Source organism: Belonocnema kinseyi, chromosome 2, assembly GCF_010883055.1.
Source record: "Belonocnema kinseyi isolate 2016_QV_RU_SX_M_011 chromosome 2, B_treatae_v1, whole genome shotgun sequence".
Lineage (NCBI taxonomy): Eukaryota > Metazoa > Arthropoda > Insecta > Hymenoptera > Cynipidae > Belonocnema > Belonocnema kinseyi.
Genome location: NC_046658.1, coordinates 177,138,688 through 177,154,909, shown reverse-complemented (window position 1 = coordinate 177,154,909; position 16,222 = coordinate 177,138,688). Strand labels below are relative to the sequence as shown.

The window sequence follows — 16,222 nt, the reverse complement described above, 5'->3', positions numbered from 1 at the left end:
GCTCCAAGGAGATTATGTTGAAAAATAAAAAAAAAATTTACCCAAAAAAAATTGTTTTTATACTTCATTCTAAGGACTTATTGAACTACCCTCGTATTAATTAAATTAAATCAATTGAAACTTACCAAATCTCCTGGTTTGAGAATTCCACTATCGAGTAAACGTTCAGTGATGAGATTAGCCGAACTATTAGAAGGCGTGGCAATCAAGAGTCGACTATCCGAAATCGTCGTGAGAATTTGAAGAATTGCTTCGCAAAGAGTGATAGTCTTTCCAGTTCCGGGTGGTCCAAATATCACATACGGCAATGGACGAGCAAGACCTTTCAGTATATTTAAAACCGCCTTTTTCTGATAAAAGTTTAGCCGTTTGTTGTACCAAATTAATTTTCGCTTCTTCAACTCGGCCTCGTAGTGCTGCTCCAAGCTCCTATTAATATTATTATTAGTCTTGTTAATATCGCCATTGCCATTGCAAGACATCACCTTGGAAACTAGAAATTCGTCATTTCGTTCAGACGGCGAAGAGACCGGTTTCGTGTTGAAGAGCCGTTCCAAAACCGAGACTCTGGGAGGAGATTTGACTCCTTCGACGGACAAATCGTGATTTGATGAGGCAGTACTGTTCGAGGAAACTGATCCATTTCGTTTATGGTTTGGTGGACAGTAATCTTTCTCTTCGATTTCCGTCAAATGAAATTGGGGCGACTTTTGCACGACTTTGTTGGGAAAAAGAAACTCGGGACCAAGGTGTGTCACTGCCAAATTGACAGCATCGTGACAGCGTCTCAGGGTGGTGTTCGATCCCTTGAAACTAACTTGACAATCCACACCGCCGTAATCGTCGTGAAATTTTGGATTGAATTTTAGCAAAACATCGTTACTTTTTACCTTGTGAACAAAGCCTTCGTATTTTAAATTTCCTGCAGAAATATTGAAATTTATTAATTTCAAAATTCCAAACTGCCGAATATCATATGGTATTTATACATGTTTTTCCAAGTATACTTTTTCGTAGGAAATTCGTATTTTTTGTGTAAAACTTCAGCAATTCGGTAGAAAATTGAACTTTTTGGTTTAAAAATTTCGTTTATTTTTGTAAAAATTAAATCTTTTTTGGTTAAAAACGCAAATGATTGGTAAACAATTAATATGTTTCAGAGGAAGATTAAACTGTTTTGTTAAAAATTCATATATTTGGTTCAAATTATCTCTTGCACATAAATTGTTTGTTTAAAGAAAAATAATTTCTTTGTAGAAAATTGGTCTTTTTGGCTTGAACATTTATCTCTTTTAGAAGAAATTTAATCTTTTTCTGTTGGAAAATGCAAATTTTTTGCAGAGTATTCAATTTTTTTGTGATGAAAATTCAATTATTTGGTAAAAAAATAACTTTTTGTTGAATAATTATTTTCGGGTTGAAAATTCAAAGATTTTATATAAATTTCGTATATTTAGCTTTAAATTTGAACAGTTTGAAAATTAAGTTTGTTTTCATAATTTAACTGTTTTGTAAATTCGCCTTGTTACGAATTAACTTTTTTTAAACAAAATTCGGCTTTTTGGTTTAAAAATGTATTTATTTCTTTTTTAAATTTATCTAATCTGATTAAAAATTCCACTTTTTTCAGAATATGTTCATTTTTTTGGCTTGAAATTTTTGCAGATTGATAGAAAATTCTACTATTTGGATAGAAGTTCAACTGCTTGGTTGAAAATCAACTTCTTTATTTAAAATTAATTTTATTGTTGAAAATTCCTGCGTTCAGTAGAAAATTCATCTTTTGAGCTTGAAAATTCAACACTAGTTTAAATTTTCTCTTCTTGACTGAGAAATTCAACACATTGTTTGAAACGTTGTCTTTTTTTGTTTTAAAAATTCATTTATTTGCTTAGAAATTTAATATTTTTTATTGGAAGATGTAATTTTTATGTAGAAAATGAAATTATTGTTGATGAAAATTGAATTATTTGATAGAAAATTAATATTTTGTTTTAAAATATTTTCAGGTTGGAAATTCAACTGTTTGGTCGAAAATTAATTTTTTTGATCGAAAATGAACTTTTTTATTCAAAATTCATATTTTCGGGTTGAAAATTCAAATATTTTGTAGAAAATATATATTTTTGGCCTGAAAATTGAACAATATAGTTGATATTTTTCCTTTCTTCATTCGAAAATAATTTGCTACAAAATTAACTTTTGTGGCTTGAAAATTCAACGATTTAGTTGAATATTTTTCTTCTTGACGGAAAATTTTTTCTTAGTTTAAAATTCAACACTTTTGTTGAAAAGTCGACTTTTTGGTTTTGAAATTGATCCCTTTTAGTAGAAATTTTCGCGATTTTTGGTTAACAAATGCAACTATTTGGTAGGAAAATTAACTGTTTGGTTCTAAATAAACGTTTTTGTTGAAAATTAACTTTTTGTACAAAACTCTTCTTTTTGCCTAGAAAATTGAACACTTTTGTTGACAATTCGACTTTTTGCTTTTGAAATTCATCTCATTCAGAAGAAATTTAATCTTTTTCTATTGGAAAATGTAACTTTTTTGTAGAAAATTAAATCTTTTTTTTTTTTAATTTTATCAACAGGTTTACAGTTTTAAACCGCTTCGAATTCCCAACCTTTCAAATAAAAATATTGCATTTTCAACAAGATATAGATGCATTTTTAACTAAATAGTTAAATTCCCAACTAAAAAGATTAATTTTCTACCAAAAAAAGACAAATTTTCAAAAAAATACATAAATTTTTAATCAACTGTTTCAATTTTTAACAAAACAGTTCAATCACTTAGTTGAATTTAATTTTTTAGTCGAAAACAGTAATTTGCAACCAAAATGTTAAATTATCATCTGAAAAATATAAATTTTTAACCAATAAGATTAATTTCTTAGGAAAATAGACGTATCCTGCACAAAATACATTAATCAATAAAATAGTTGAATTTTCAACTAAAAAAGATCAATTTTTAAACGAGAAGATTAATTTTCTAACAAAAAGGACATATTAACACTGAAATACATGAATGTTCACCCAAATAGTAGAATTTACAACCGCAAAAGATGAAAACCTCAACCAAAAAAGCCAACCAACTTAAGATCAATTTTCGACAAAACAGTTGAATTTTCTACCAAAAATGACGTATTTTCCATAAAATATATTAGTTTTTCAACCAAATACTTGAATTAAAAAAAAAATAGTTTATAATTCAACGAAAAATTTTATTTTGAACTTAAAAAAAGATGAATTTTTAACAAAATACATGAGATTCCAACAACATTGTTGAGTTTTCAACAACACTGTTGAATAATCAACTAAAAAAAATCAATTTTACGTATTTTCAACAAAATGAATTACTTTTTCAACTAAATATTTGAATTTTCAATTTTAAAAAATCAATTTTCAACGAAGAAGATTAATTTTCTACCAAAAAAAAGACGATTTTTCAACAAAATACGTAAATTCTTAATAAAATAGTTCAATTTTCAACTAAGAAAGGTCGCGTTTTAACTAAATAGTTTAATTTTTAAATAAAAAGATTCAGTTTTCAAACTAAAATGGAATAGTTAAGTTTTCAGCAAAAAAATTAATTTTCACCCAAACTGATGAATTTTTAACTAAAATAATGAATGTCTAACTGAAATATTTGAATTTCCTTCCAAAAAGTCGAATTTACAACAAAATACATGCATTATTAACTTAAAAATGTAAATTGTTCATTACAATAGTTGAATTTCAAACCAAAAAGATGAATTTTCAACTAAAGAATATCAATTATCAATTAAAAATTTCATAATTAAATATTCAGTTAAAAAATTAAGGTTGTGAGCCAAAGAGATGTATTTAGAACTAGAATGATTGAATATTTAATTGAAACAATTAAGAACATTTTTTTTTAAATAGTTACATTTCCACATAAAGTGATGAATTTTCAACGAAAATGAGAAATCTTTCACTGGAATAGTTGAATTTTGAACCAAAAAGACGAATTATCAACTTATACGCTCACTATTGAACTAAAATAATTGTTTTTTCAACCAAAAAGGCGATTTTTCAACTAAAACACTGAAATATTCAATTGAAAGAGTTGAATTTTCAACCAAAAAGGTACAATTTCCAGTTAAGAAAATTAAATTTCAGCCAAAGAGATGAATTTTGAACTAGAATTATGGAATATTCATTTGAAAGAGATGAATTTCCAACTAAAATGTTGGAATATTTAATTTTCTACTAAAAAGAATGATTTTTTAAAACAAAATACATTAATTATGAACGAGATACTTGAATTTTATTCTAAAACCGATCAAATCGCAGCAAAAAATTGAAAAGTTAAATTTTTAATTAAAAAAAAATGAGTTTAAAAAAAATTTACAATATACAGGTTTGCCGTTTAATTCAGAGATAAAAAATTCCCGGTTTTTCCCGGTTGCCAACAATTTTCCACAGTCAATGAAATTAAAAACTTCGAACTCGAAAACTAAAAATGTTTCCCTTCGAGATAAGAAAAACTGACCTACAAATTATTTTAGGCAATTTTAAGCTAGAAACATTAACAATTGAGGGATTACATTTTATTTATAAACTAAACACTTCCTAAATTTGAAGTTAAATTATTTTTATTTAAAATAGTTTAAAAATCTACATGTTATTATACATTTTTCAAATTTTATATTATTTTCGAAATTGTTTCAAAACTTCTAAACATATTTAAAAATTATTTGAATTTTTACTAAAATTTGTGAACAAAATCCTGAAAAATTAAAAGTATTTCCTTAAAATCTTCCAGGTTTATTTGCGACAACTTTTTTAATTTCTTGAAACCTTTTGAAATATTCTCTTAAAATAAATTTTCAAAAATAAAAAAATTTCTAAATACCTTTTCAAGTTACTTGAATTTTGTCTAGGAAATTAATTAGATGAACAGTCAAATATTTTTAAATATGAAGCAATTAATTCTCTTAATTAAAAAATTTCAACTTTTAGAATGAAATAATATTTGAAATTTAATCAATTTGACTCTAATAATTAATTAATACTAAATAAATACATGAAAATAGATACTTAATAAATAATAATTATGAATATATTATTTTAAAATTATTTAAAAATTGAAAATAGTTTTATAAAATTTCAGTCGGGCGTTTATCTGGAAATTGTCGATTTTAAACGCTTCTAATTTTTAATTTTTTAAGTCATTAATAACATATTTAAAAAATTCAACTAAGTATTTTTTTAAACTGTTAAAATCAAACTTGAACAGATTTTGTCCGGTCCCGCAGCCACCTTAAATGCAGTTAAATTTAAAAAATGAAGAATCACTGTTATTAAATGTTATATTCCAATTTAAAAAACAAAAATTAGGCACGCTCTCGAAAAAAAAAATCCCTGACAAGCACAGGTTTTCCAGGTAGGGTAAACACCCAAAACTTTTTTATTTTTGAGATGGCGAATATGTTTTTTAAAAAAAAAGAAAAACTTTTACCTTTCGACGAGTCCCATTTGAAGGAAACAATTGCCTTATCGCCGATGATGAGAGAAGGTCGTTTTTCCGCCAGTCCTGGAACACACAAGCTGAGATACTCTCCACAATGAGTGAAAGAAGCGCTCTCCATGTCGTACTTTTGCATAAAGAGAATTTGGCCCATCTCTTCCAAATACAGCAACGCATGAAACCTGTCTCTGTAATTTTGCATGGTTAATGACTGCATCAGACAAGGTATTCCCTCTCCAACCAGAAACTGTCGTTCAGTTTGAGTATTTCGATTATTGACAGCCTCTAAAACCAAGTCCCAATACCGCTGGGGAATTCGAAAAATACCACTTCGAACGGCAATGAAAGCGGGTGGTTTGCAGGGTCGAATCCCATGAATATATCCATTATCCTCGTACAAATCTTGCCTCGCGGGGGCATTTTTCTTCACGACATTAGTCGAAAAATTTCGTTCTGAAATCGTCGGCTTTGCCTTGACCAAAAGTCGGAAGGTGCGGATGACTTTAAACCCCTGGAAGATGAAGAGAAACTTTTCGTTGGAAAGACCCATGAATTTGGCTCTGCATCTGAATGAATAGGAAATTTCATCGCCTGGTTTCAAGACAGTCTGTTTTTCAATTTTTGGTGAAAGCAGGGTCAATTGTGACTCTGCTCTCCTTGATAAAAAGCAGGATTTGACTAACATCTGTCGATAATTACCAATGTTTTGTATTCTAATTGTCAAATCCCTCTCCTCCTGAAATTCTAAATTGAATTCTAGATCGTTCGTTACGATTATTCCCATTTCTTTCTCTTTTCCTAATTCGTCGCTATTGGCGCCCACAGGCTCTGCTTTAATTGTATTCTTTTTCGAGCCCTGTCAAAATTAATTAAAAATTAGTTTCAATCTCTTCGGATTAAAAATAACCTTATATATTAATATCATACTTCACAGACCAATATGATCTCAAAAAAGGGGAAAAATGGTCCTTCGAATTTTGAATATTTGCATTTGAAATTAAAATATTGTGAAATTTAAAGTTCGAAACCTCCAAAAAGTAATCTAAACTAATCTAATTTATGGAAAAACTTCAGTTTCAAGGCCTCAAAGATTAAACTGTTTTAGAATTGCACATTCACAGGATGGCCGTTTTAATCGAAGAAAAAAATTCCCGGTCATTTCCCGGTTTGCAAAAATTTTTCACGGTTAACATATTTCAAATCCTTCGATCATTTTATCAGTTGATCATTTAAATCAATTAAATCAATTAAATTAAAACTTAAAATAAAAATAAAAAATAATTCCATTGCATTCAGTAGAATGGAGTACATCTCAAGAAATCCAAGTGAAATAAAAATTTGCAAGTGAATTCATAAAATTCCAAAGAATTTAGGATAAATTAATATAAATTCAGGATGAATTTTAAATATCTTAAAATCTTTAAGCCCCTACAAAATACCTCACTTCTCATGAATAAATTCTCTAAAATCCAACTGGAAAATTTTAAGACCATTTTTGTTAGTTTTTACAGAATTTAATTAATTTTCAAGAAAATATTGAATTATTTCAAAAAATATTTCGAAGTTTTAAAAGTTTGTAAAAAATATAAATAAAACATTTTACTTCAAATGATTTTTAACAGATTTAAAATAAAATGTAGATTTTTGAAGATTTTGAACAAAAAATTAAAAAGCTTTTTAGAAATTTTGAAAGCTTTGAATCTGAAAGATTTTGTGTCAATTTTTTTTTAATTTTTCAGGATTTTTTAGAATCTTTAGGAAAAATTTGAATATATTTTTTTTAATTTAGAAGTTTTTGAACATTTTCAAAAATGTTCAAAAAGATTCTTCAAAAGAAATGTTTCAAAACCTTTCCTAAACTTTCGAAAAAGAGTGTAGAAGATTTTTAAAAAAAATTTTGCAAATTTACAAAATTTTAGAAAAAATTCGATTAAGTTATGAGAAATTTTGAAATTTTGAAATAATTTCAAACTTGTCAAGATTTCAATTTTTTTAATGTAAATTTTTGAATACTTTGAAAAAATAAAGTTGCTATGAAGTTTAAAAGGTGAATGAAAAAATCTTCTTTGGATTACAAAGCACATTTTCAATGATTTTTTATTTTGAAAAATTAATGTTATAGGAATATTTAAGACGAATTCAAAACATTTCAAAAGATTTTCAAAAAAGAATCTCAAATATTTAAAGGCCATTTTTTAATATTTTAAACAAATTTTTCATATGAAAATTTTCAAACATTTTGAAAAAATGTAGTACATTTTTGAATGTCTCGAACAAGAAAGTACAAAGTTTTTATGGACATTTAAATTAATTTTTTCTACACATCAAAATTTATTTTTAGAGACTATTCAAAGAGATTTCAAAACATTCCAAAAGATTTCAAAAGTTTTTAAAAAGAAGCTGAAAGATTTTGCGGCAATTTTTTTAATTTTTTAGAATTTTTTTAAATTTTAGGAAAAATTTGAATAATTTTGAAAGATATTTCGAATTTTTTAAACATATCCAAAAAGGATTTTAAATAAGAAATGTTTCAAAACATTTCATAAAATTTTAAAAAAGAATATAGAAGATTTTAAAACTAAATTTTGCAATTTTGCAAGATTATAAAATTTTAGATTTAAAATGATTTTTTATTTTTAAGAATTGATTTCAAGAGAATATTTCAAAAGCAAATATTTCAAAAAATAATCTGAAGATTTTAAGGCGGTTTAATTTCTCAGAATTAAAGAAAAAATGTAGGAAAAATTCGAGTCAATTAAAAAGATATTTCGGAATTTAAAAAGTTTCCAAGAGATTCAAAATATTTGTGATATTCTTCCAAAGTTCTGAAAGGCCTCAATATCTTTTAAACTAAGTCGATTTTTTCCTAATATTTTGTAAAATCCTGTAAAATAAAGAAATTCTAGATTCTTTTTTGATACACCTAAAATCTTCAAACCCCTTTTTACATTTTCTCAGGAATCTTAGAACAATTTGTTATATTCTTTGAAATCCGATGGTTTTTTATTAAAAGTACTGATTTCTGGTTTAAAATTCCAACAAAAATTAAAATTGTACAATAACAATATGAAGAATAATGATGATTTGAAAAATCTATGATTTTTTAAATTAAAAATACCGACGAAAATCATAATTAAAAATTTCTAAAAGATTCTAAATTTTGATTAAATCTCGGGTTTTCCCCGGTTCGCAAACATTTTTCACGGCCAATTAAATTCAAAAAATCAAACTATATTCTAAACATTTTTCCATATAAAGTAATAAAAAATAAACAATGTTAAATGAAATGCAAATAAACTGCAAAATTTAGAACTTTTATCAACTATAGAGTTCAAAGATTCAGATTAAGTTCCAAAAATATAAATCCACGTTAACATTTTTAATAATCTAAATTACAGAATCAAGCAATGACCTTTAAAAATTTTGAAAATTATATTATTTCGAGTAATTTTAAGCTAGACACATTAAAAATTGAAAAATAATTTTTTTAACTTAACATTTCTGTGATTAGAAGTTAAATTATTTTTATTTTAAATAGTCTAGGAATCCTTCAAAAGCTTTAAAATTTTATTTCAAAATCTTGAGAAATCTAGAAGTGATTTATAATTTTTCCAAATTCAAAATAATTTTTGAATTTTTTTCGGAACTTTCAAATGCATTTCAAAATGAATTGAATTTTTTCTATAATTTTCAGAGAATCCTGTAAATTAAAAAAAAATGGACTTTGAATTTATAAATAACAATATAACAATTATTATTTGTAAAAATATTAGAGTAATTTTACGAAATATTTAGAAGTTTTAAAAAGATTCAAAGTAAATTTAAAATTAAATTTAAAATATAAAAATTTAGAATTATTTTAAAAATTGTGAAAGACTTCAAACGAATAAAAAATTTTCTTAAGATTCTTAGGAAAATTGAGAATGATTTTTCACTTTGAAAAATTATGGAAGATTTTAAGTATTTTTTTTTTTAATTTGCAGGTTTTTCAAAAATTGTAGGAAAATTTCGATTAATTTTAAAATACATTTAGAAGTTCTGAAAAAAATGTTAACACACTTCGTTTAAATTACTTGAAATAATTTCAAGTTTTTAATTAATTTTGAATCTTTTCAAAACTTCTAAATATTTCTGAAAATTACTCTAATATTTTTATGAAATAAATAAGTTTTCTACTGTTATTTATAAATTTAAATTTAATTTTTTTTGTTTAATTTGTAGGATTTTCTAAAAATTATAGATAAAATTCAATTCATATAATTTTGAATTGAAAAAACTTTTAAACTTCAATTTTAAAAGTTTGGAATTCAAGGGTTCCACGGTTTTAGGTAAAAATTCAACTATTTGTTGAAAATCCATACTCAAAATTCACTTTAACCATTCAATTTTTTGTGAAAAATGGACATTCTTTTTTATAGAAATGTAATCTTTATCGTTAAAAAATGTTCTGTTTTGTAGAAAGTTTAACTATTCCATACTTTGTTAAGAATTCATTTATTTCGTTAACAAACAAAAATCAGAAAAAGATTCGTTCTTTTTTAAATAAAAAATTCATCTTTTGATTTGAAAACTTCACTATTTGGTCAAAAATTCATAACTCTGATTGAAAACTAATTTCTTTCGCAGAAAATTCGTTTCTTTTTTATTGAAAATCAATTTTTTTAACTGAAGATGTAACTATTCCATTTTTGCTTGAAAATCTATATTTTTAGTTGAAAAGTAATTAATTTGGCTGAAAATTCGTACTTTGTTTAGAATTTATTTTTTGTGTTGAAAATTGATTTTTTTACATGACAATTTAATTCTTCTATTTTTGTTTGGAAAATCATTTTTTTAATGAAAATTAGTAAACTATTTTGTTGAAAATTCGTTTTCTTTTTGGTTGAAAGCTTATTTTTCTAAGGTTTCAACTATTCTAATTTTGGTTGAAAATTGATTTTTTTTAGATGAAAATTCATGTATTTTGTTAAAAATTAAATTTTTTAATTGATGATTTATCATTTTATTTGAAAATTCACTTTAACAACTCAATTTTTTGTGAAAAACTTACCTTTATTGATAGAAATGTAATCTTTTTCGTTAAAAATGAATTGAATTAAATTTAGAGCTTAAAATAATTTCAAACACTCACAACCGAATTTTAAGACAATTCAAAAATTATAAAAGTCAAAATTCAACAATTTAACTTAAAATTAAACATTTTTTTATATAGAATAATTAAAATTGTAACGCTAAAAGTTTAAAAGCTTTCTATGTAAAACAATTCAGTTTCAAATTACTTTCTTTCAAAAGTTTCAACTTACGTTTACGTTTTTTAATAGCTAAAAAATTAATAAAAATAATATGTTATTAAATTTTTTTATTAAATTTAATATAAAAAATAATATAAAGGAAGAAAATTAAATTTTTATCTAAAATGATAAATGTTAAATTAAAAAATTTTATTTTTAACAAAATACATGAATTTTTCAACTAAAAAGATACTTTTTCTACCCAAAATAAAACACTTAAATTTCCAGTTAGTAAAATAAATTTTCAAAAAAATAGTTAAATCTTCAACCACAGAAATTAATTTTTAACCAAAAAGTCATTTCACTAATAGGAGTATTCTTCTAATAAAAAAATATGGATTTTCAACAAATACTTGAATTTTCATCTAAAAAAATCAATATTCAACCAAAATTAGAATAGTTAAAACCTTAGAAAAATGTTTACTTTTTTTCATCAAAAAAATGATTTTCCAAACAAAAATAGATAGTTTCAATAAAATATATATATATTCAACTATAAAATTTAAATTTTCAAACCAAACCTAGAATAGTTCAATTCACAGTTAGAAAAGTAAAATTTAAAAAACAACAAAAGGCGAATTTTCAGCCAAATTAATTACTTTTCAACTAAAAATATAGATTTTCAAGCATAAATGTAATAGTTACATCTTCAGTTAAAAAAGTTAATTTTCAATAGAAAAGAAACGAATTTTCAGCTAAGAAATTAGTTTTCAATCACAGTTATGAATTTTCAACCAAAAACATGAATTTTTAACCAAATAGTGGAGTTTTCAAGCCAAAAGATGAATTTTCTGTGAAAAAAATAACGAATCTTGAACTAAATATTTTTGTTTCAACCAAAGAAATGAATTTTTGAATAAAAAATAGAATATTTCAATTTTCTATATTACAGGACATTTTTTTACGAAAAAGATCACATTTCTATCAAAAAAGGTCAATCTTCAACTAAAAAATTTCATTTTTATCCAAATACATAAAAAATCTTCAACTAAAAAGAAAATTTTTTTACTAAAAATAAAATATTTAAATTTTCAGTTAGTAAAATAAATTTTCAACTAAAAAAGAAATGAATTTTCAACAAAATAGTCCAATTTTAAACAATAGAAATTAATTTTTAATCACAAATGTGTAGATTCAACTGATAAGATTACTCTTCTACTAAAAAAAATATGGATTTTCAAGGAATACTTGCATTTTTACCTAAAACAGATAATTTTTGAACTAAAATTAGAATTATGAAATTTTCAGTAAAAAACTTAATTTTCGATAAAATCAAAGTAGGTTTTCAACGAAATAGTATAGTTTTCAACCAATAAGATGAATTTTCTACCGAAGTAGACGAATTTTTTACAATTTAAATAAATTTTTAACCATATAATTGAATTTTTAAAGGATTTTTAAACAAAAAAGAATCAATACTATTTTATAGATAAATCATGAAAATTTGTATTAAAAAATAAAATTATCGGAATAAACTATATATTAATTTCAACTCTTATTAAGACTTTCGAATTGAAACAGTTACAATCTGGAAAGTCTCAAATTTCGAACGGATCTAAAATTGTTTGATTTTCAGCCAAATTAATTACTTTTCAACTAAAAATATAGATTTTCAAGCAAAAATGGAATAGTTGCATCTTCAGTTAAAAAAATTAATTTTCAATGAAAAAGAAACGAATTTTCAGCTAAAGAAATTAGTTATTAATCCCAGTTATGAATTTTCAACCAAAAATATGAATTTTTAACCAAATAGTGGAGTTTTCAAGCCAAAAGATGAATTTTCTATGAAAAAAATAACGAATCTTGAACTAAATATTTTTTTTAACCAAAGAAATGAATTTTTGAATAAAAAATAGAATATTTCAATTTTCTACAATACAGGACATTTTTTTACGAAAAAGATTACATTTCAATCAAAAAAGGTCAATTTTTCACAAAAAATTATATAGTTAAAGTCAACTTTTAGATAAAATGATAAATCTTCAACTACAAAATGTCATTTTTATCCAAATACATAAAAAATCTTCAACTAAAAAGAAACATTTTCTACTAAAAATAAAATATTTAAATTTTCATTTAGTAAAATAAATTTTCAATTAAAAAAGAAATGAATTTTCAAAAAAATAGTTCAATTTTAAACCATAGAAATTAATTTTTAATCAAAAGTGTGTCGATTCAACTGAGAAGATTACTCTTCTACTAAAAAAAAATATGGATTTTCAAGGAATACTTGCATTTTTACCTAAAACAGATAATTTTTGAACTAAAAATAGAATAATGAAATTTTCAGTAAAAAACTTAATTTTCGATAAAATCAAAGTAGGTTTTCAACGAAATAGTATAGTTTTCAACCAATAAGATGAATTTTCTACCAAAGTAGACGAATTTTTTACAATTTAAATAAATTTTTAACCAAATAATTGAATTTTTAAAGGATTTTTAAACAAAAAACAAAATTATCGGAATAAACTATATATTAATTTCCATTCTTATTCAGACTTTCGAATTGAAACAGTTACAATCTGGAAATTCTCAAATTTCGAACGGATCTAGAATTGTTTGATCAAATCAATTACAGATCCAATTTAAAAATAATTTATTTATTTACATTTACAGTTGATAAAATAAAACTGTTTTTCTTATCAACAATTTTCAACTTCAAATGCTTTTAATTTTTAATTATTTAGATCTTCAAGACTGCACTTTAATTATTTAAAAAACGGTTAAAATCGAACTTGGGCAGATTTTTCTTCTGAAAATTCGTAAAATTCCCGGTCAAGAGATAAATTTAATTACGGCCGGTTAAGAAAGTCAGTAATAAATTTCGTGATATACCTGATTTAATGGGACGACAGTCAGTGATCGCCAGACACAAACTCCCTGATCGCTTTCAATGCTATCGGTGACTATTTTATCGCCCACACATGGAACATAACCCGGTTCACAGACAACCTTCGTAAAAATCGTATTTCTATCGATAGTTCCAACTCCCGTATTTAAATTGTAGGCCGTGACATTTCCCGTCTGCAGTTTCGATCTCAGGGGTCGGACACTCTCCACTTCCAAAACTTGTCCATTCAAGTCAGCGGCATCTTCTCTCAGTTCGACGAGGGCATTCAAACTCACCCAGTCACCAACCAGGGGAATAAAATCCGAGCGGACACTGTCTAAATTGAAATCAACATTGTGAGGCTCGACAAAAACGACTCTTCCCTCTCGTCTCATCACTTTGCCCACAATCGTTTTCTCCATCATTTGCCCCTTAATTGTGGGCTCTGGCTTGGCAGAAGACTCCCGAGGGTCCTCCTCGTTTTCCCACATTGTGTCACAGAGTGACATAATTTTACGCACTTTTTGTTCCTTATTTCGATCGAGCTGATAAGACAAGTAATTGACTTTGTCGCCGACATTGACTTTCACGGCGACTTTCTTCATTTCGCAGATATATTTGTTGTCGATTAAAACAAAATCATCTTTCATGGCTGTTATTACTCCCGTTTTGTAAAAACAGCCCTCCTCCTTCCAGCATTCTTCTTGCTCAATGCACTCGGGCTCGCTAATTTGTACCGCATTGTCGAAAATACTTTCGACATCTTTCATTTCCAATGGTGAATCCTTTTTGGGGACAAAGTTACTTAAGAAGGATGCAAAGGCGGAAAACATCTTGAATCCGTGCTAAGATTTTTAGTCGAAATAGCTGCAACAAAATAATCATTTCATACTATGAGAGGATTTACAGTGATCCTTGAGAATATTTTAGGGGAAATAGGGGACTCTAGAAATTGGATAAATTAGAAGTACACACTTTTGATTAAAAATTAATTTCTGTGGTTTAAAATTGAACTATTTTGTTGAAAATTTATTTCTTTTTTAGTTGAAAATTTATTTTACTAACTGAAAATTTAAATATTTTATTTTTAGTAGAAAATGTTTCTTTTTAGTTGAAGATTTTTTATGTATTTGAATAAAAATGAAATTTTGTAGTTGAAGATTTATCATTTTATTTAAAAGTTGACTTCAACTATTTCATTTTTTGTGAAAAATTGACCTTTTTTGATAGAAATGTAATCTTTTTCGTAAAGAAATGTCCTGTATTGTAGAAAATTGAAATATTCTATTTTTTATTCAAAAATTCATTTCTTTGGTTGAAAAAAAATATTTAGTTCAAGATTCGTTATTTTTTTCATAGAAAATTCATCTTTTGGCTTGAAACCTCCACTATTTGGTTCAAAATTCATATTTTTGGTTGAAAATTAATAACTGTGATTAAAAACTAATTTCTTTAGCTGAAAATTCGTTTCTTTTTAATTGAAAATTAACTTTTTTAACTGAAGATGTAACTATTACATTTATGCTTAAAAATCTATATTTTTAGTTGAAAAGTAAATATTTTGGCTGAAAATTCTTCTTTTGTTGTGTTTTAAATTTTACTTTTCTAACTGTGAATTAAACTATTCTAGTTTTGGTTTGAAAATTTTAATTTTTTAGTTGAAAATGTATACATTTTATTGAAATTATCTATTTTTGTTTGGAAAATCATTTTTTTTTATGAAAAAAAAGTAAACTATTTTGTTAAAAATTCGTTTTTTTTTCTGGTTGAAAGTTTATTTTTCTAAGGTTTTAACTATTCTAATTTTGGTTGAATATTGACTTTTTTAGATGAAAATTCAAGTACTTGTTGAAAATCCATATTTTTTTATTAGAAGAATACTCCTATTAGTGGAATGACTTTTTGGTTAAAAATTAATTTTTGTAGTTGAAAATTAAACTATTTTTTTGAAAATTTACTTTACTAACTGGAAATTTAAGTGTTTTATTGTGGGTAAAAAATTTTTCTTTTTAGTTGAAGATTTTTTATGTATTTGGATAAAACTGAAATTTTTTAATAGAAATGTAATCTTTTTCGTAAAGAAATGTCCTGTATTATAGAAAATTGAAATATTCTATTTTTTATTAAAAAATTTATTTCTTTGGTTGAAACAAAAATATTTAGTTCAAGATTCGTTCTTTTTTGATAAAAAATTCATCTTTTGGCTTGAAAACTCCACTATTTGGTTAAAAATTCGTATTTTTGGTTGAAAATTCATAACTGTGATTGAAAACTAATTTCTTTAGCTGAAAATTCGTTTCTTTTTAATTGAAAATTAATTTTTTTAACTGAAGATGTTAAAGATGTTTAAAAATTTATCTTTTTTAGTTGAAAATGTACATATTTTATTGAAACTATCTATTTTTGTTTGGAAAATCATTTTTTTGATGAAAAAAGTCAACTATTTTGTTGAAAATTCGTTTTCTTTTTGGTTGAAAGTTTATTTTTCTACTCTCATAAATTGAAGAGACTTCAAATAAGTAAAAATTAAATTTTAAACATATAAAGAGATATGCGCTTTTTAAATCTATTGAAACTTTTTAAAGCTCTTGAAAATGACTTGGA

At 24.7% G+C, this 16,222-nt stretch overlaps 1 protein-coding gene across 4 annotated transcripts in view; it reads right to left on the bottom strand.

Moving 5' to 3' along the window:
• Positions 1-16,222, bottom strand: part of LOC117183138 (probable RNA helicase armi) — a 60,603-nt gene that overhangs the window by 36,579 nt on the left and 7,802 nt on the right. For all 4 annotated transcript variants that reach the window (XR_004468349.1, XM_033376340.1, XM_033376339.1 and 1 more), the window contains exons 2-4: positions 13,624-14,485; positions 5,489-6,353; positions 126-922 (exon numbers count right to left, since the gene is read on the bottom strand). Coding sequence is in view for 3 of the 4 variants with exons in the window: in XM_033376340.1 (XP_033232231.1) it covers positions 126-922; positions 5,489-6,353; positions 13,624-14,451 (2,490 nt within the window). In the remaining variant the exon portion in view is untranslated. The remainder of the gene's footprint in view (positions 1-125; positions 923-5,488; positions 6,354-13,623; positions 14,486-16,222) is intronic.